Genomic DNA, 18,935 nt, shown 5'->3' on the forward strand with positions numbered 1-18,935 from the left:
CACAGGTAGGAAACCTAAGAGCTGGAAGGGACTCATCCTGTCCCGTCTAATCCCTATCTATCACTTGTTTTATGGAAGGGGAGGTCAGAGCCCAGAAGGGGTCGCATAGCAGGTGATGGCAAAAGAGAGATCGAATCTCTGTCTCCTGACCCGGGTGACCAAGTTAGTCCCACTACGTCATTGGCCAGAGAGGTGTAGTGGTCCAACACGGGGGCCCCTTGGTTTGGCCGCCTACCCCGACCCTCTTCCCGGCACCTGCCACGCGTGGCCTTTGGCCCGTTGGGAAGCGGAGACAGAGACAAGGGGGTGGAGCCCCGTAGAGCCGCTTGCTTTGCGTGTCTCCCTGGATGCTGTTCCCCAGGCTGGGAATGGTCTGGTGGGAGGAATGCCTCCCCCCCCTCCCCCCACCTCCTGCTCTGTGCCCTGCAATGTCATGGATGCAGGCCGGACGCGCTGGGGGAAGGACATGTGGAGCATTGCCCTTCTTTGCCGAGTCTCATCCCCCCCCCCCCTCGGGGGACAATAGCCCGCATTTGCAGCCCACCCCTCACCTCCCTGACGCTCGCTGTTCCTCACGGACAGGCAGCTGATCCAGGAGCTGAGACTCAAACAGGAGAAAAAATCCTTCCAAACGAAAGAGAAGAAGGCAGAGACGCAGGGGGAGTCGGCCGGCGAGCGAGCGAGGGGCAAGAGCGCGAGGAGCTGGCCACAGAAACCACAGCAGGAACACAAGGCCACGGCCCCCGTCTCCAGACAAGTAAACCCGGCGGGGAGGGGCGCCCGTGTGCCCAGCACCCTTCCTCGGCTGGGGCCGGTCCGTGGGGGGCTGCTGAGGAGGCCCCTGCCCAGAGCCCTGACGCACTAAAGGAATGGGGGGCTGCATGGAGGGCTGGGCCCCAGGAGGCAGGGGGGCCTGGAAGTCACAAGGAGCCCGGCGTCCTTCAGACGCTCACCAGTCCTCCAGTGGGAGTGAAAGCAGCTAGGAGGCCAGGCACGGTCCCCATGTAGGCCGCGGGCTCCGGGCCCACTTGTACTCATAGGTCCCACCTCCAGCTTGGGTTGGAATGCTCGCCTCCAGCAGGCCAGGGGCACAGCTGGGGTGGGGGTGGGGGTGGGGCGCAGAGAAGAGCATTAGGGACACAGGACCCTCCCCGTTACATGGGGTGACTGACCACAGCTGGGTCCTTCCAGCTTGCCTGCTGCTCAGAGTGATTGGCCCAGCCCCGGCCTGTGGGCCAGCTGTCCAATTGTCCTACCCTCTGAATCTTTGGATTCCCCCTCTCTGCCACACTGTCTCTTCTGGCTCGGTGGAAGGACTCACGCTGGCTTTTTGGACCATCTCCTTTTTCTCCAACACTCGCCTGAAGGGGCAAGATTAGAGCAGGATCTTTTTTTTTTTTCTATGTTTTTTATAACTTTGTTAGGGTCGTAGGCCCTTTGAGAATCTGATAAAAGCTATGGAACCTCTTGCCAGAAAATATACAAAGGTACAGTTTTAAAACTGCAGTCTTTGGGGCGCCTGGGTGGCTCAGTCGGTTAAGCGGCCGACTTCGGCTCAGGTCACGATCTCGCGGTCCTTGAGTTCGAGCCCCGTGTCGGGCTCTGTGCTGACCGCTCGGAGCCTGGAGCCTGTTTCCGATTCTGTGTCTCCCTCTCTCTCTGCCCCTCCCCCGTTCATGCTCTGTCTCTCTCTGTCTCAAAAATAAATAAACATTAAAAAAAAATTAAAACAAAACAAACTACAGTCTTAAGTGGCTCAGAGATGCCATGAAACCATCCATGAGCCCTCTAGAACCACGGATTAGAGACACTTTGGTACCAATTGCTTTCCTTCTCTTCTCCTTGGCACCTACCCTGGGTGCAGATGCATCTGGAAATGGACACAGCTGGGTTCCCACGGGCCGTGTTTGGTTTCCTCCCTTCCCAGAATCTCCAGCCATTGACGTTAGTGTCCTGCACACCTGAGTTGCTCTTGAGTGTCAGAGATGCAAAGACAAATGAGACAGACAGCAGCCTCGCCCCGGAGGCCCCCACAAAAGAGGCCGGCCCTGCACGGCGGCACACCTCTGCACCTGACCTGAGGCACTCGAGCCTTCTCGGCTGCCCGGGGCTGGAGCTCAGTAACCCCCTCTCCAGAATCAAGGAGGTCAAGTCCGCCTCCACAGTGAACATATTCACCAGCACTGAGGTGAGTAGAGTCCTCCACCTCCCCAGAGGGCTGAGCTCAGGGGGCGGTGGTAGGAGGAGTCTTGCTTTCTGGTCCCTTCTCTACCCCTGAGTCCTCACTGTCTGTCTCTGAGTGAGCTGCTCAAGCCTCGATTTCCCCACCTGGGAAGCCCGAGTTGTGGAATAGCATACCTGCTAGGAGAACGGACCCTTACTTCTAGGGCTTTTCAAATGTTAATCACAGGCCCACCAAGCGCTGGGTCACGACTGTACTTTAACTACTGGAAAAGCTTCAGCGTTGTTGGGCCTCGGCTCGGCCCAAGTGCAGTATAGAGCGGTGTAAGTGTTTTTCAAGTTTCTAACCATAGCCCACAGTAGAAATCCATTTTATTTCATCCGTACGTAGACACACACTGAAAAAAAATTTTCCAGAAAAGTGCTTAGGGGGGGCTCCTGGCTGGCTAAGTCGGGGGAGCAAGCGACTCTTGATCTTGGGGTTGTAAGTTCGAGCCCCATGTTGGGTGGGGAGATCACTTAAAAGTAAAATCTTAAGGGGCGCCTGGGTGGCTCTGTCGGTTGGCCGTCCGACTGCGTCTCAGGTCATGATCTCGCGGTTTGTGAGTTCGAGGCCCGCGTCGGGCTCTGTGCCGACAGCTCCGAGCCTGGAGCCTGCTTCGGATTCTGTGTCTCCCTCTCTCCGCCCCTCCCTTGTGCATGCTCTGTCTCTCTCTCAAAAATAAACATTAAAGGGGCTCCTGGGTGGCTCAGCCGGTTGAGCGTCCGACTTCGGCTCAGGTCATGATCTCGCGGTCCGTGAGTTCGAGCCCCGTGTCAGGCTCTGTGCCGACAGCTCAAAGCCTGGAGCTTGTTTCACATTCTGTGTCTCCCTCTCTCTCTCTGACCCTCCCCTGTTCATGCTCTGTCTCTCTCTGTCTCAAAAATAAATAAATGTTAAGAAAAAGAAATTTTAAAAAAACATTAAAAAAATTGTTTTAAAGGTTAAGATGGTAAATCTGTGTGTGTGTGTGTGTGTGTGTGTGTGTGTGTGTGTGTGTTTATTTTACTGCAATAAAAAAAAAAAGAATAAAGAGTATGAATTAGGATCCGGCTGCCTCTGTTTGGATACTTGGATCCTGGAGTCTCCTACATGACTTTTGTCTAGTCACTCTTATCTCCCCAAGCCTTAGATTACTCATTGAGAAAAATGGTCATTTAATAATAATAACTACAGAGGATTACTTTGAGTGTTAAATGAAAGAATTGATGAAAATATTTCGGGGCACCTGGGTGGCTCAGTCAGTTACGTGTCCGGCTCTTGATTTGGGCTCGGGTCATGATCTCGTGGTTCATGGGATCCAGCCCCACGTCGGGCTCTGAGCCCGGTCCCTGCTTGGGATTCTCTCTTTTCTCTCCCTCTCTTTCTGTCCCTCGCCAACTCGCACGAGTGCTCCTGCGTGCGTGTTCTCTCTCTCAAAATAAATAAACTTAAAAAAAAAAAAAGGGAAAAAGAGGTTTAGAGTGGTGCCTGTTGCACAGGACTCTGGAAGCATTAGCTGTTATTTTAATATTCGTGTGACTTCTTTTTTTTTTTTTTTTTTTTTTTATTTTTTTTTATTTTTTTAAATTTTTTTTTTTTTAACGTTTATTTATTTTTGAGACAGAGAGAGAGCATGAATGGGGGAGGGTCAGAGAGAGGGAGACACAGAGTCTGAAACAGGCTCCAGGCTCTGAGCTGTCAGCACAGAGCCTGACGCGGGGCTCGAACTCACAGACAGTGAGATCATGACCTGAGCCGAAGCCGGCCGCTCAACCGACTGAGCCACCCAGGCGCCCCTCGTGTGACTTCTTAAGACTGCCTCTGTTCTCTTCTCATTAATCTAAGACTTTAAGCGGTACTGCTTACTCTAAAGAGGTTTTCAAAAAATAAGGCAACAACATTTTATTGTCTTTTTTTTTCTTTTTTGGATTTCATATGCAGAGGGCTGATTCAGTAAAAATCCTTGGTTCATTCAAAGCCTTTGTGTCTTTCATTTACTTATTTTTTTCTTTTTATCTTTATGCTTATTCACCATCTTTGGTTAGTGTATTTCTTGGCAAAGTAGAGTTTTTTTTTTTTAATGTTTATTTTTGAGAGACAGACAGACAGAGTGTGAGCAGGTGAGGGACAAAGAGAGAGGGAGACACAGAATCCGAAGCAGGCTCCAGGCTCTGAGCGGTCAGCATAGAGCCCGACACAGGGCTCGAACCCATGAACCGCGAGATCATGACCTGAGCTGAAGTCGGTGCTTAACCCACTGAGCCACCAGATGCCCCAGTAGAGATTTTTTTTTTTTTAATGCATGCACTTAAACTTTATTTAAATGTGATTGGGTTATTTATCTCATTCTATGACCCAGTCTTTTTCTTGTTGAGCCCTGTTTTTTTTTTTTTTCTTTTCTTTTTTTAAGATTAAATTTGGGTGCATTGAAATGCTCAAAATTTTTTGAAAAGTTTATGTACTTAAGTAATCTCTCTACCCAATGTGAGACTTGAACTTGAATCCAGAGTCACATGCTGTTCTGACTGAGCCAGCCAGCCACCCTGAAATGGTCAAATCTTAACTGTACGATTCTGATAAATAAACACATCTATGTAACCTCTATCCCTGTCACAGTGTAGAAATTTCTGACATCTCCAGAAAATTCCCTCCTGCCCTTTTCCTGGCAATTGTCCCCCTCACCACCCCCCCCCCCACCCCGTTCCCTGTGTCCGTCATTCAAGGACAAGGGATCCTGACCCTGGCTTTTTTGACCTTGGACTATTTTGCCTATTCTAGAATCTTATATAAATGGAATAAAATAGTACATATTCTTTTGTGTCTGTCTTCTTTAGCTGAATATTATATCTGAGATCCATTCATGTTGTTGGGTATATCAATAGTTGGTTCTTCACTGCTGAATTATAATCTATTGTACAAATCTACTGCAGTTTATCATTCTCCTGTTGATGGACATGTGGGTTGTTCCCAGTTTTTATTTTTTTATTGCTACTGTGATTAAAGTTTCTATGAACATTGCTGTACAAGTCTTTGTGGACATATGTTTTCATTTCTCTTGGGTAACTACCTAGAAGAAGTTTGCTAGGTCAAGGTGTAGATCTATGTCGAACTTTATAAGAAACTCCAAAATCTTTATTTAAAGTGATTGTATCATTTGTACATTTCCACTGACAATGAATGAGAGTTCCATTTGTCCCTCTGTCCACATTTGGGGTTATCTGCTTTTTAAATTTCAGCTACTCTACTGGCTATTTGTGATTTCACTTTGTAGTTTTAATTTGCAGTGCCCTGGTCGTTAACTGTTTTGAGACTTTGTCAGGTGCATGTTGGTCATTCGTATTATCTTTCTTTGTGAAGAGTCTGTCAAGTTTTTGCTTCCCTCTCTTTTAAAAGTTAGGATTTTTTATCTTTTTATTATTGACTTGTAGGAATTCTTTGTATATCCTGGAAACCTGCTTATTCTTTTCCTTTCCTTTTTTTTTAAGTTTTTTTTTTTTTTAATCTTTATTTTTGAGAGAGAGAGGGACAGGGCACAAGCAGGGGAGGGGCAGAGAGAGAGGGAGACACAGAATCCGAAGCAGGCTCCAGGCTCTGAGCTGTCAGCACAGAGCCCGACTCGGGGCTCGAACTCACGAACTGCGATATCATGACCTGAGCCGAAGTCGGACACTTAGCTGACTGAGCCCCCCAGGGGCCCCATGGCTTCTTTTTCTTACTCGTGCCTTTGATTCGTGAAAGATTTTAATTTTGATGAAGTTTATCAATTTTTCTCTTATTGCTTTCTGTGTCCTATTTAAGAAATTTCATGTACTTCCAGGTCATAAAGATGTTCTCTTAGTTTTTTCCTAAAAGCTTTACAGCTTTAGCTTTGTGTATAGGTCCATGATCCATTTCAAATTAATTTTTGGGTATGCTTGGTGATGGGAACCAGGGTTTGTTTTTTCCCATATGTGTTGCTATTTTGAACACTATTTTTAAAAAATTTTTAAAAAGACTTTTTTTTTTTTTTTGAGAGAGAGAGAAAGAGAGGAGGCAGGGGAGGGACAGAGGAAGAAGGAGAGAGAGAATCTTAAGCACCCTCCATGCCCAATGTGCAGCCTGATGTGGGACTTGATCTCATGACCGTGAGATCATGACCTGAGCCGAAATCAAGAGTCAGACGCTTAACCAACTGAACCACTCAGGCACCCCTCTAACACTGTTTATTGAAAAGGCTTTCCTGTGGGGTGCCTGGGTGGCTCAGTCGGTTAAGCATCTGACTTCAGCTCAGGTCATGATCTTACGGTTCATGAGTTTGAGCCCCACATCAGACTCTCTGCTGTCAGTGCAGAGCCTGCTTTGGATCCTCTGTCTACCCTTCTTTCTGCCCTCCCCTGCTGGTTTTTTCTCTCTGTCTCTCTCAAAATAAGTAAATAAACTGGAGCTCCTGGGTGGCTCAGTTGGTTAAGCATCTGACTTCGGCTCAGGTCATGATTTCCCCATTCGTGGATTCGAGCCCCGTGTCAGGCTCTGTGCTCTTTTATTAGGCACACGTTTGCAATTATTTTGTCTTTTTGGTATATTGACCCTTTTTTCAATCATGAAATAAAATCCTCCTTATCCCAGATAATACTCCTTGTGTAAGGGTCTATTTTGTTTGACATTAATATAACCACTTCAGCTGATTATGGTTAGTATTTGCATGGTATATCTTTTTATTTTCAACATTTTTTTCTCATTATATTTAAAGAGTATCTCTTATAGGCAGACATAAGTGGATCTTGCTTTTTTTAATTTTTTAAGGTTTATTCATTTTTCAGAGACAGAGACATAGTGAGAGTGGGGGAGGGGCAGAGAGAGAGAGGGAGACAGAATCTGAAGCAGGGTCTGAGCTGTAAGTACAGAGCCCTGTGCTGGGCTCGAACTCACGGACCATGAGATCATGACCTGAGCCGAAGTCAGACGTTTAACTGACTGAGCCACCCAGGTGCCCCTAAACTTTATTTTTAAGTAATCCCTACCCCCACTGTGGGGCTTGAACTCAACCCTGAGATTAAGAGTTCCATGCTCCGATCACCTGGGTGGCTCAGTCGGTTAAGTGTCTGACTTCGGCTCAGGTCATGATCTCATGGTTTGTGAGTTCGAGCCCCGCATTGGGCTGTGAGCTGACAGCTCAGAACCTGGAGCCTGCTTTGGATTCTGTGTCTCCCCATCTCTCTACCCTCTCCTGCTCATTCTCTGTGTCTCTCTGTCTCTCAATAATAAATAAACGTTTGAAAATTAAAAAAAAAAAAAGAGTTCCATGCTCCACTGACTGAGCCAGCCAAGAGCCCCCCAAATTTTGCTTTAAACAGTCATAATATTTAAAAGAATTAAGAGGAAAGACTTAAAAAAGAAAAGTTCCATTATCTTCCCATCTTCTTTTTCTTTTTTTTTATTTACTTTTTTAAAATTTTTTAACGTTTATTTATTTTTGAGACAGAGAGAGACAGAGCGTGAACGGGGGAGGGTCAGAGAGAGAGGGAGACACAGAATCTGAAACAGGCTCCAGGCTCTGAGCTGTCAGCACAGAGCCCGACGCGGGGCTTGAACTCACGGACTACGAGATCATGACCTGAGCCGAAGTCGGATACCCAACCGACTGAGCCACCCAGGCGCCCCTTCTTTTTCTTTTTTTGATGAGAAGTCAACGGTATTCATAATATTGTCTGCTGTATATAATGTGTCATTTTTCTCTGCCTGTTCCCTTTATCTCCAGATTTCAGCTCTTTGACTATGATCTGTATGGGTATCATTTCCTTTTGGAAGAGTTTCTTTTTTTCTTTTTTTTTTTTTTTTAATGTTTATTTATTTTTGAGACAGAGAGAGACAGAGCATGAATGGGGGAGGGGCAGAGAGAGAGGGAGACACAGAATTGGAAGCAGGCTCCGAGCCATCAGCTCAGAGCCTGACGCGGGGCTTGAACTCATGAACGGTGAGATTGTGACCTGAGCTGAAGTCGGACGCTCAACCGACTGAGCCACCCAGGCGCCCCTCTTTTTTTTTTTTTTTAAAGAAATCTCCACCCTCATTGTGGGGCTTGAGCTCACAACCTCGAGATCAAGAGTCGCGTGCTCTTCTGACTGAGCCAGCCAGGCGCCCCCATCTGGATGCCATTTTATTCGTATTCGTTCTGCTTAGGAGTCTTGAGCTTATTGGTCTTGTAAATTGCTGTCTTTCACCAGGTTCGAGAAGTTTATGGCTACTAGTTCTTCAAATGTTTCTTCTACCTTATTTAATTCCTCTCTATTTTACTGCCTCTATGACCACTCTAGGTACCCCAGAGAAGAAGAATCATACAACGTTTATACTGTTGTGTTGGACTTATGTTACTTAGCATCACATTTTCAAAGTCTGCGCATGTTGCAACATATATCAGAATTTCTTTCCTTTTTAAGGCCGAATAGTATTCCATTGGATGCATGTGCCACATTCTGTTTCTTCTTTCCTCTGTTGGTGGACAAATGGGTTATGTCCACCTTTTGGCTATTGTGAATAATGTTGCTGGGAACATTGGCGTATACACTTTTTTTGAAAAGGAGCTATCTAATAACTCATTCGGTATGTATACCTAGAAGCAGAAATGCTGAGTCATACTGTATTTGTAATCTTATTAACTGTTTCTAGATGGTTCACCAAAATGGCCATATCAGTCTACCTTCTCATTGGCAGTGCCTGAGTGTCCCTGAATACCTATTTTTCAGATGAGCAATCTCGAGTGTTTAAAATCTCTCTTGTATTAAAAACAACAACAACAAAGAAAGTTCTGTGGACGCCCCCCCTCCCCGATCCTCTGCCCTAATGTTTGTTTAACCAATTCCTGGTGAGGAAACCATTTGACTTAATCTTTCTTGCTGCTGATGAGCTTGGCTGACTTTGTTGGAATCCAGAAGGCATAGGAAGGAGCCCTAGGCTTCGACAACCTCATTTTGGGCTATTTTTCTCTTCCAGCCCTTAACCTCAGTGGAAACCTCCCCAGATTCCACCACCCAGGACTCAGACTCCCCGGAGTCTCTGCCTAGCATGACCGCGAAAACCAGCTCTGAGTGCAGTAGCCCCAAGACGGACAAGGCGGTCTTGAAATACAGGCAGCACCACATCTCCCAGCACCTCCTCCAGGGGAAAATCTCGAAAATTTCTCTGCCGACAAATTCCCAGAGCTTCTTAGGAAATCTGAACCAGAGCTGGGCTTTGCTGAAGAGTGACACGAGGAAGCAGAGTCTGATGTCAGAGCTACTCACCAGGGTTCCCCTGAGGGAGAAGCTGTCCCTGTTCCCAGCTCAGGACAACCCAAAGCTGGTGCTGAGTAACAAGTCACGTGAGTGCCAGCGTGCATGGCATGTGCCAAGGGCCTAGGGGGTGGAGCCACCAACGGAACCAGTCCTCCTCTTTGAGGAGTGGCCATTCTGGGGTGGGGGACGCAGCCCCTGCCCTCAGGCAGATGGGAGACCCCAGCCTGATGGTGGAGTCATAAGCCGTGTCCTTAAGGAGTCTCTAGTCTTACCAGAAACACAAAAAAAGGCAAAAAAAAAAAAAAAGTATTTTTCTTTTAAATGTTCATTTATTTATTTTGAGAGAGGGACAGAGAGGGAGGGAGAATGCGAGCGGGGGAGGGGAAGAGAGAGAAGAGAGAGAGAGACCCCCGTGAACTGTGAGATCATGACCTGAGCTGAAATCAAGAGTCTGATGCTTAACCGACTGAGCCACCCAGTGTCCTGGGACCTTTTTTTCTCCTTTTAATGTCTTATTTATTTTTGAGAGAGAGAGAGAGAGAGAGAGAGAGAGAGAGAGCAAGCGGGGGAGGGGCAGAGAGAGAGGGAGACCAAGGATCTGTCTGGGCTGACAGCAACGAGCTCGATGAGGGGCTCGAACTCGTGAACCGAGAGCTCATGACCTGAGCTGAAGCCGGATGCTCAACCCACTGAGCCACCCAGGTGCCCCGCTCCCCCCTCCCCCCTCCAATAGAATGCTTTTGACAAGTACCCTGTTCAATTTCCTGCTTCTCATTCAAATGAGCTGCATCCAACTGAGTCACAGGGTATTGGGTGAGGGGCATTCAGTCTGGCAACAGGAAGAGAAACTACTTGGAGGAGAGGAGCGGTGGCTGATTCGGATTGAGGAACCTCAGGCGGTTTGAGGCCAGGGGACCCTAGTGGGAGGTGTGCCGAGTCCAGCGGCACACGTCGACGATGCCAATGACTTTGCCTTTCCAGAAAACCACTCCCTGCCCTGGGAGTGCTGCTGGGGCGGCCAAAGCTCTGGCAGGAAGAGGCGGCTGCACGTGTCCTCCCTTGTCCTCCTGCACCATCGTCCGAGCTACAATGTTTCTCTGAAGGATCTGCTGGTGGTCGCCACCCCAGCCCGACTGGATCCGAGGCCTGGCCGAAGCCACCGGGGAAGCGTCCAGTCACAGCCCGATCGCTGGCCCAAGAGGATGTGAGCGGAACTAGGTAGGTCCGCCCATATTCCCTTCGCGTGCTTGCTGATTGGCGGGCACCACAGGTACGTATTTCTGGAATGTCGGATGGGCAGGTGGACGGCTGGAGTGATAAAGGATACGCGTACTAGAGCAGGGGTCCGAGTTCTGGGGCTTTCTTTGGTCAGTGTCATACCTTCCACACGTCAAGGCGACGTACCATATCTCACGTGATCCTCAGGTCACATGCTGCGAGGTTGGCACGAAGACATCATTACTTTGTCCTCAACTGGCAGATGAAGAGAATCAAGGCTTGGGGACATTAGACGACTCGCCCAACCTCACACAAGTGATGGGTTCTGGACAAATAACCCCGTGTTTCTTCCTCTCTACCGCGCTGCTGTGAACGGAGAGCCCATCTTGACCCGTGGGAAGAAAGGAGCCCTGCCGTGTTTCTACTTAAATCACTATGATCTCATCATCCTTCCTCTGGAGCCACTTTCACAGTGGATGGGTCACTGAGTCGAGGCCTTCAGAGGTGTCAACCGTTGAGTTTTTGGGAGATCCGTAGCCCCTTGTGTAGATTTTAAGATGATTAAGAGAGGGGCACCTGGGTGGCTCAGTCAGTTGAGCGTCCGACTTCGGCTCAGGTCATGATCTCGCGGTCCGTGAGTTCGAGCCCCACATCGGGCTCTGTGTTGACAGCTCAGAGCCTGGAGCCTGCTTCAGATTCTGTGTCTCCCTCTCTCTCTTACCCTCCCCTGCTCACGCTCTGTCTCTCTCTGTCTCAAAAAAAAAAAAAAAAAAAAGTTAAAGGAAATATATACACATCTTTTTTTTTTTTTTTTTTTCAGAATCAGACCGGATCTCTGCCATTGTTTCCCTTTCCACGTCGTATTCCCAGGAAATGATTTATCTTTTCTTAAAGTGTCTACAACGTCCATAGGATCAACGGAAAGTTTTATTTCCTCATCTAGATATCCTGGTCTTACAACTACCTCCCATTAATACCAGTGGGCCAACAGCCTTGCCTTTTGTGCCCTCCCAGTTAGCTTCTGGTGCTGAAGGACCGTGACTTATGAGAAGTATTGGAGCTGCCCCAGGATCCACCCCAGCTGCCCCACCAGTGGCATTCCTACGGGTCCCTCAGATGGCATCGTCATCCAGAACACTCCCCTCCCCCACCCTCCCCTCCCCCCCCAGGTAGAGCAGTGTGAAGGGAGGCATGTTTCAGGGAAGGACTCAAAGCTTCCAGGGATGCAAAGCCCCCCATCCACCAACAGGCCTGTGTCAGTTGGCTTTCAACCTCGAAGAGAAAAGACAGAGAAAGGGCCAGGCCTGAATGGAGAATTCTGAGCCCTGAATGGAGAATTCTGAGCCCTGAGACCAGACCTCCTCCCACCCCAGCCACCTCTGTGCCACCTTTGTGCCCCCTCCCTCACCGGTCCACATCGATCCTGCTGATGGAGAAAAAAGTGAGGCGAGAGTGCCCAGCGTGCAATGTTTCTTCCATCAACCTGCAGAAATGACGCATCTTCCCCTCAAGTGTGCATTAATAAATTGCCACGCTCAATGCTAGGGGTGGTGAGCCTGATCCAGAGGGGGGATGGGAAGGGGGAAGGGGGAGAGATCGTTCTCGCAAGCAACTCCTTGGTAAGAAAGCTCCAAACTCACTGAAAATGCATCAGGAGCCTTTGAAGAATTTCTTTGGATGAATGGTAGGCCCTGCCCTCCTTGCTGGGAGGCTAGTGCCCAAGGTGGCCCTTTGCGCAGGGGGCGGGGAGCACGGTGGCTGCCGTGTGCCTGTCCAGCATCAGTTCTGGCTAGACTCCGGGTGTAGCATTTCATTCTGCCAGTTCATTCTCTACCCTCTCCAAGGAATGTGATCCAAGATTTTGCCCCTCTTGTTCTTCCTGAGAGCCCAGGAATGAGGAGCTTTGGAGGCGGGGCGGGGGTGGGGGGTTGGCGCAACGGTGGAAGAAGGGTGAGGTCCCAAGTCAAGAACCTGCTTCCCAATGTTGATGCAGCTTTGCTTTATGAATTCCTACTGGCACGAATTTCTGGCCTCAAGGATGCCAGGGGGTTCTGGGATACTTGAAGCACACACAGCTCTCCTCACTCAGTTACCCAAAAGAGTGAATGGAGAAGCCATTTGGGTCCCGCTGTGAAGGACACGCATACACAACACCTTCATCCCCGCCTAGGCGCCTGGCGGGCTCACTCAGAAGAGCATGTGACTCTTGATCTCGGGGTTCTGAGTTTGAGCCCCACATTGGGCACAGAGATTATTGAAAAAAAGATTAAACCCCCTTGGCTCGCCCTTTCCCAATACCATTGAGGACCCTCCAAGTAGATGGACTCAAGGCCAATTTTTCCATTGTCAATTTTCAGGCTATACGGATCATAGCCTGGCCCACACAAAAGATGTAAGCCTTGCTGAAATAGGGCTTTCTGGAACGTCTACAATCTCTCCCCTTTTCTCCCTAGTCACCAGCCCCAGCCAGTCAAGGTTCCTGAGCTGATAAAAAGGAAGTCTTTTAATGAGGTGAAGTCAGAACGATTTGTCTTTCTAGGGGATGATTTGGTGCCCACACCTTTGATCCCAGAAACGGGCTCAGCTTCATGGGCATGCAGTCTGTGTTGTCTCACATGGCCTTGCACTTGGTTAGATGCTCTGTTGTCACCCTCTTGAAATTCTATTTTTTTTTTAATTTTTTAACGTTTATTTATTTTTGAGACAGAGAGAGACAGAGCATGAACAGGGGAGGGGCAGAGAGAGAGGGAGACACAGAATCGGAAGCAGGCTCCAGGCTCCGAGCCATCAGCCCAGAGCCCGACGCGGGGCTCGAACTCACGGACCGCGAGATCGTGACCTGAGCTGAAGTCGGACGCTTAACCGACTGAGCCACGCAGGCACCCCTTGAAATTCTATTTTTAAAAAATGTTTATTTTGAGAGAGAGAGAGAGAGAGTGAGCAGGGGAGAGGCAGAGAGAGAGACAGAGAACCTCAGACAGGCTCCGCACTAACAATGCAGAGCCTAATGCGGGGTTCAAACTCATGACCCATGAGATCGTGACCTGAGCTGAAATCAAGAGCTGGACGCTTAACCGCCGGAGCCACCCAGACGCCCCTGAATATTTTTGAACAAGGAGGCCCGCATTTTCATCTTGCACCCACCACGTTATGTAGCCAGTCCTGCTTAAGAGACTTCAACAGCTCTGGGTTATCCAAAGAGAAGGCAAAATGGCAGGCCCCACCCACTCCTGCCGGTTCACCCATAGGGCCCCCGCCGAACAGCCGTCCGCCAAATGCTCCTGCGGGACAAAATAAATGCTCGTGGCAGACGCCCCCGTGGCGTGTGCAGTGGGAGAAGACAAGCCCACAGACAGCTAGCCTGACTTAAGTGCCACTAATAAAGAGTGTCGTTAGATGAGAGGGGGAAATGCCCTCCCACCCAGCAGGGAGGATCAAGTCCCCTTCTTTGGAAGAGGTGATATTTAAAATGGCAGGAAAAGAAGATGTTTTTGGGGCACCTGGCTGGCTCAGTCGGTAGAGTATGCGACTCTTAATCTCAGGGTCGTGAGTTCAAGCCCCACAGTGAGTGTGGAGCCTACTTAAAATTAAGGGGAAAAAAAATTAAGGGCGGGGGGAGATAAATATGATTTTTAAAAGTGGAGATGAGGGGCGCCCGGGTGGCTCAGTCGGTTGAGCGTCCGACTTTGGCTCAGGTCATGATCTCACAGTTTGTGGGTTCGAGCCCCGCATCAGGCTCTGTGCTGACTGCTTGCTCAGAGCCTGGAGCCTGCTTCAGATTCTGTGTCTCCTCTCTCTGCCCCTCCCCCGCTCATGCTTTGTCTCACTCTGTTTCTCAAAAATAAATAAATGTAAAGAAAAAAAAAGGGGGAGATGAGGTGTGGTACCGAGGCACAGCAGTGTGGAAGAAAATAAAAACACCCCCGAACGTGGTCAAGAAGTAAAGTCTAGGGGCGCCTGGGTGGCTCAGTCGGTTGAGCGTCCGACTTCGGCTCAGGTCATGATCTCACGGTCCGTGAGTTCGAGCCCCGCGTCGGGCTCTGGGCTGACGGATCAGAGCCTGGAGCCTGCTTCGGATTCTTTGTCTCCCTCTCTCTCTCCCTCTCCCCCCGCTTGCACTCTGTCTCTCTCTCAAAAATAAACATTAAAAAAAAATTTTTTTTTTTTTTTTTAAATAGACATCTTGGACTGGGCAGCTTGTCCAGGCTCAGAAACCACCGGGGCAGCTTCAAGATATGTGTGCTCCCGGTCCCCGAAAACCAGAGTAGTCAGTTGACCTGGAGGGTGTTGACCTGGATTAGAGAACTCCCTCAGAGGGCTCTAATGCATCGCCGTGTTTGGGGACCACTTCTCTGGCTCACCCCACACTGGACAACGCCTAGCCCACCTCCAACAGGCCAGGCGGGGAAACCTCTCCGTAGCCTTAAAAGGGCAACCGCAGATTCTAGTTCTCCATCCACTCTAGCAGGGACTGGAAGTCAGGCCGATTGGCAGCTGGCTCAAGCGTCCTCCCCCACCCGCACTGGATGATTACATGAGCCCAATGTAATCATTCACAACCCTTGTCTTTACAGCTGGCATGTCGCTTAGTTTAATTACAGCACACAGCGGCGTTTCAATTCAAGGAATCGAAAAAAGCAATGAAATGGGTTTTGCAAATTGTTAGGAAGGCAATGAAGACCGTGGAGCTGCAATTTACGAAGCATTGCTTTCAATTATTTTGCATTCTTCAGCCATGACTCTACGTTATTAACCAGCAGCCTAGGAAAGCCAAGCAGGCAGTGCGCCGTGGCCAGGCTATTTTGTGACTCCTGCGTGCGCCCTGCGGGCTGGGGAGGTGGCTGGAGGCTCCGGGAGCTGCCTTGCGGTGGGAGGATCGTGACTGCTCTGAGCAGATGTTCTCCCCATCAGGTACTTGCTACCCACTTGCTATCCGCCGCTACTCTCCAGACGCTCTGACTGGTCTCGGGTGACCTTCAGCAAGGGTCCCCCTTCCTCTTTACTCTGGAACCGTCTACTATCCCCAGAGAACATGAGGAAAGGAATGGGGGGAAGCAAAACAAGTCCTTTCTTTCTTTCTTTCTTTCTTTCTTTCTTAATGTTTATTTTTGAGACAGAGAGAGAGAGAGAAACAGAGCATGAGCGGGGGAGGACAGAGAGAGAGGGAGACACAGAATCGGAAGCAGGCTCCAGGCTCTGAGCTGTCAGCACAGAGCCCAATGCAGGCCTTGAACCCATGAACCCAGAGACCATGACCTGAGCCGAAGTCGGACATTTCACCGACCGAGCCACCAGGTGCCCCTGATTTCTTTTCCTGGCTTACTTCCTGATTTCCTCTCAATCCTTGAGAATGTACTTCCTGGGCCGCCATTTGAAGTTTTTCTTAGTTTATTTATTTTGAGAGAGAGTGAGAGAGAGCACGAGTAGCATAGGGGCAGAGAGAGAGGGAGAAAGAATTCCAAGCAGGCTCCACACTGTCAGCACAGAGCCGGATGCGGGGCTTGAACTCACAAAAACCATTAGATCGTGACTTGAGCCAAGATCAAGAATTGGACACTCAACCGACTGAGCCACTCAGGTGCCCTTTATTTTATTATTTTTGAGAGAGAGAGAGAGCACTAGAGAGTGTATGTGTGAGCAAGCAGGGGAGGGGCAGAGAGAGAGGGCAAGGAAATCCCAAGCAGGCTCTGCGACAGCCTGACGTGGGGCTTGAACTCACAAACCCTGAGATCATGACCTGAGCAGAAATCAAGAGTCAGATGCTTCACTGACTGAGCCATCTCAGGCACCCCCCCCCCCCCAGACAACCATTGTAAAGGGAAAGACTGTGGGGCTCGTCAGATCGAGCCCCGTGTCTCACTCACGGAGCCAGCTTGGGATTCTCTCTCCCTCCCTCTCCCTCTCCCCCTCCCCTGTTTGCTCACTCTCTCAAATATACTTTAAAGTTTAAAAAATAAACTTAAGGGGCGCCTGGGTGGCGCAGTCGGTTAAGCGTCCGACTTCAGCCAGGTCACGATCTCGCGGTCCGTGAGTTCGAGCCCCGCGTCAGGCTCTGGGCTGATGGCTCAGAGCCTGGAGCCTGTTTCTGATTCTGTGTCTCCCTCTCTCTCTGCCCCTCCCCCGTTCATGCTCTGTCTCTCTCTGTCCCAAAAAAAAAAAAAAAAAAAAAAAAAAAACGTTGAAAAAAAAAATAAAAAATAAACTTAAAAAAAAAGGTGGGGGGGGGGTGCGTAAGACTGTGCCGTCTCCCCACCACCCTGCTTTCCCAAGTCTAGGAGTCTTAGGAATGAAAAGGGCCCCCCCGTCCATCTGCAAAGGGGGGAGTGGAAGCGGCAGGAAGTCAGGCAGGCAATGCCGAGACAGATCCCGCTTGCCGTGAGCAACACTGGTTAGCGGGGTAATTGGGAACAGAATGCCAGCTGCCTCAGCAGTCATGCCAGGCGGGAGAGCAAACAGCCAGATCCTGTTGGCAAACCCAGCAGGGCCATCACGACCTGGCCAAAGCAAATAGGGGCTGAGGCAGGCCTGCCGCGATGGACTCTCGCTTCCCCTGGGATCTGGCCGAAGGTGAGACGGAGCCAGCAGGGTCACGTGTCAGGACATCAAGTAGCCTTGCGGACGTTCATACCATCTCTGGGTGAGGGCCCAAGCTGGATCCTCGTTTTCCTTGCTGTGATCCCCTTTCAATTGGGGAGAGGCCAAGAAAAGTCTGATAATGATAAAGCTTTTCACGTGTATTATTTTGTACAGCCTTCACAGAGGTCCTGTGAGATCAGTAGTATCCCCATCTCGCAGATGAGAACACTGAGGCCAGGGGCCATCAAAGGCACAGAGCCAGGACTTGGGCTCCGGGCCTCTGACAATGCGTCTGTTGCATTTCCCATTTCCTCTGCGCTCCCACCTTTCCACCCTGAACCCCTCGATGTCAATTCCCACAGTCTAAACGGGACTTGAGTTCTTTCCATTTCCTAGCTGAGAAGCAGAGGCTCAAAGGAGGTGTGTATGTGTGTGTGTGTGGGGGGGGGGAGGATATTTTGGTTTTCAGACCAGAAAAATAGCTAGTTGACATCCCTGATTTTGTCTGCCACTCCCACCAACCAAACACAGGCCCGGTGAAATGAATATATTTATGCATATTTCCAATTATTTGGATACTTCAAAAGTGTTTTTCCCTTCTTTATTTAAAAAAAAATTTTTTAATGTTTATTTTTGAGAGGGAGAGAGAGAGACAGGGTGTGAGCAGGGGAGGAGCAGAGAGAGAGGAAGACACAGAATCCGAAGCAGGCTCCAGGTTCTGAGCTGTCAGCACAGAGCCCGACATGGGGCTCGAACCCGTGAACCGTGAGACCATGACCTGAGCCGAAGTCAGACGCTCAACCGACCGGGCCACCCGGGAGCCCCTTCCCCTCTTTATTTAAACATAAAAGATCTGGGGCGCCTGGGTGGCTCAGTCGGTTAAGCGGCCGACTTCAGCTCGGGTCATGATCTCGTGGTCCGTGAGTTCGAGCCCCGCGTTGGGCTCTGTGCTGACAGCTCAGAGCCTGGAGCCTGTTTCAGATTCTGTGTCTCCCTCTCTCTGACCCTTCCCCGTTCATGCTCTGTCTCTCTCTGTCTCAAAAATAAATAAACGTTAAAAAAATTAAAAAAAAAACATAAAAGATCTGAATCAAAATCTCTGGTTTCCATGTTGTAATTTTGTTGTATTTGGAGGTAGCCTGAATAGACCCCCTTATGGCCTGTGGGTGGTTTTAGGGCTCAGTGTACCTATAAAAATTCATATTCCTTGCAGCCTGGCTGGGAAATTTATATTTCACGGAAAGATGCACAATATTTGTATTCATATCTGATGGAGGGACTGGGCTCCTATGGAAAGGGGAAAAAAAAAAAAAAGCCAGCTGTTGGATTGCTTGTTCCCTTCTGGGTCTCCATGCCTCAGCAAATTTCCTGATTCTTCGAACATTCTGGATTATTTTCCAAAGTGCCTGTTTGAGGGGAGGGCAAGATAGAAAGAAAAAAAGAATCTTTCATTAGTCTCACACCCACAACGGGTCCTCTTTCCCTGGCATTGTCATTTGCCCCGCATCTGGGGGCCCTGCAGGGAAATGTGCACCAGAAGGGGCCTGGCAAAGTGGAGGTGGAGGGCGTGATTGGAGCATGGCCTCCATTTCCCATCTCCGGAGAGGGGGGCTTAGAGGGCAGGGGGAGAGGGGGGCTTAGAGGGCAGGGTGGGGTTGGGGATCCCCCGGGGAGAGAGAGAGCGCGAG

General features: G+C 49.4%; 1 protein-coding gene across 3 annotated transcripts in view; it reads left to right on the forward strand.

Annotated features, from left to right (window-relative positions):
* TTLL6 (tubulin tyrosine ligase like 6) overlaps positions 1–12,210 on the forward strand; it is a 38,542-nt gene extending 26,332 nt beyond the window's left edge. For all 3 annotated transcript variants that reach the window (XM_042965440.1, XM_042965441.1, XM_007085725.2), the window contains 5 exons: positions 583–757; positions 1,928–2,188; positions 9,173–9,539; positions 10,435–10,671; positions 11,492–12,210. In XM_042965440.1, coding sequence (XP_042821374.1) covers positions 583–757; positions 1,928–2,188; positions 9,173–9,539; positions 10,435–10,661 — 1,030 coding nt within the window. In that variant the 3' untranslated portion in view covers positions 10,662–10,671; positions 11,492–12,210. The remainder of the gene's footprint in view (positions 1–582; positions 758–1,927; positions 2,189–9,172; positions 9,540–10,434; positions 10,672–11,491) is intronic.
* The last annotated feature ends 6,725 nt before the right edge of the window (positions 12,211–18,935 follow it).

Source organism: Panthera tigris, chromosome E1 (assembly GCF_018350195.1).
Source record: "Panthera tigris isolate Pti1 chromosome E1, P.tigris_Pti1_mat1.1, whole genome shotgun sequence".
Lineage (NCBI taxonomy): Eukaryota > Metazoa > Chordata > Mammalia > Carnivora > Felidae > Panthera > Panthera tigris.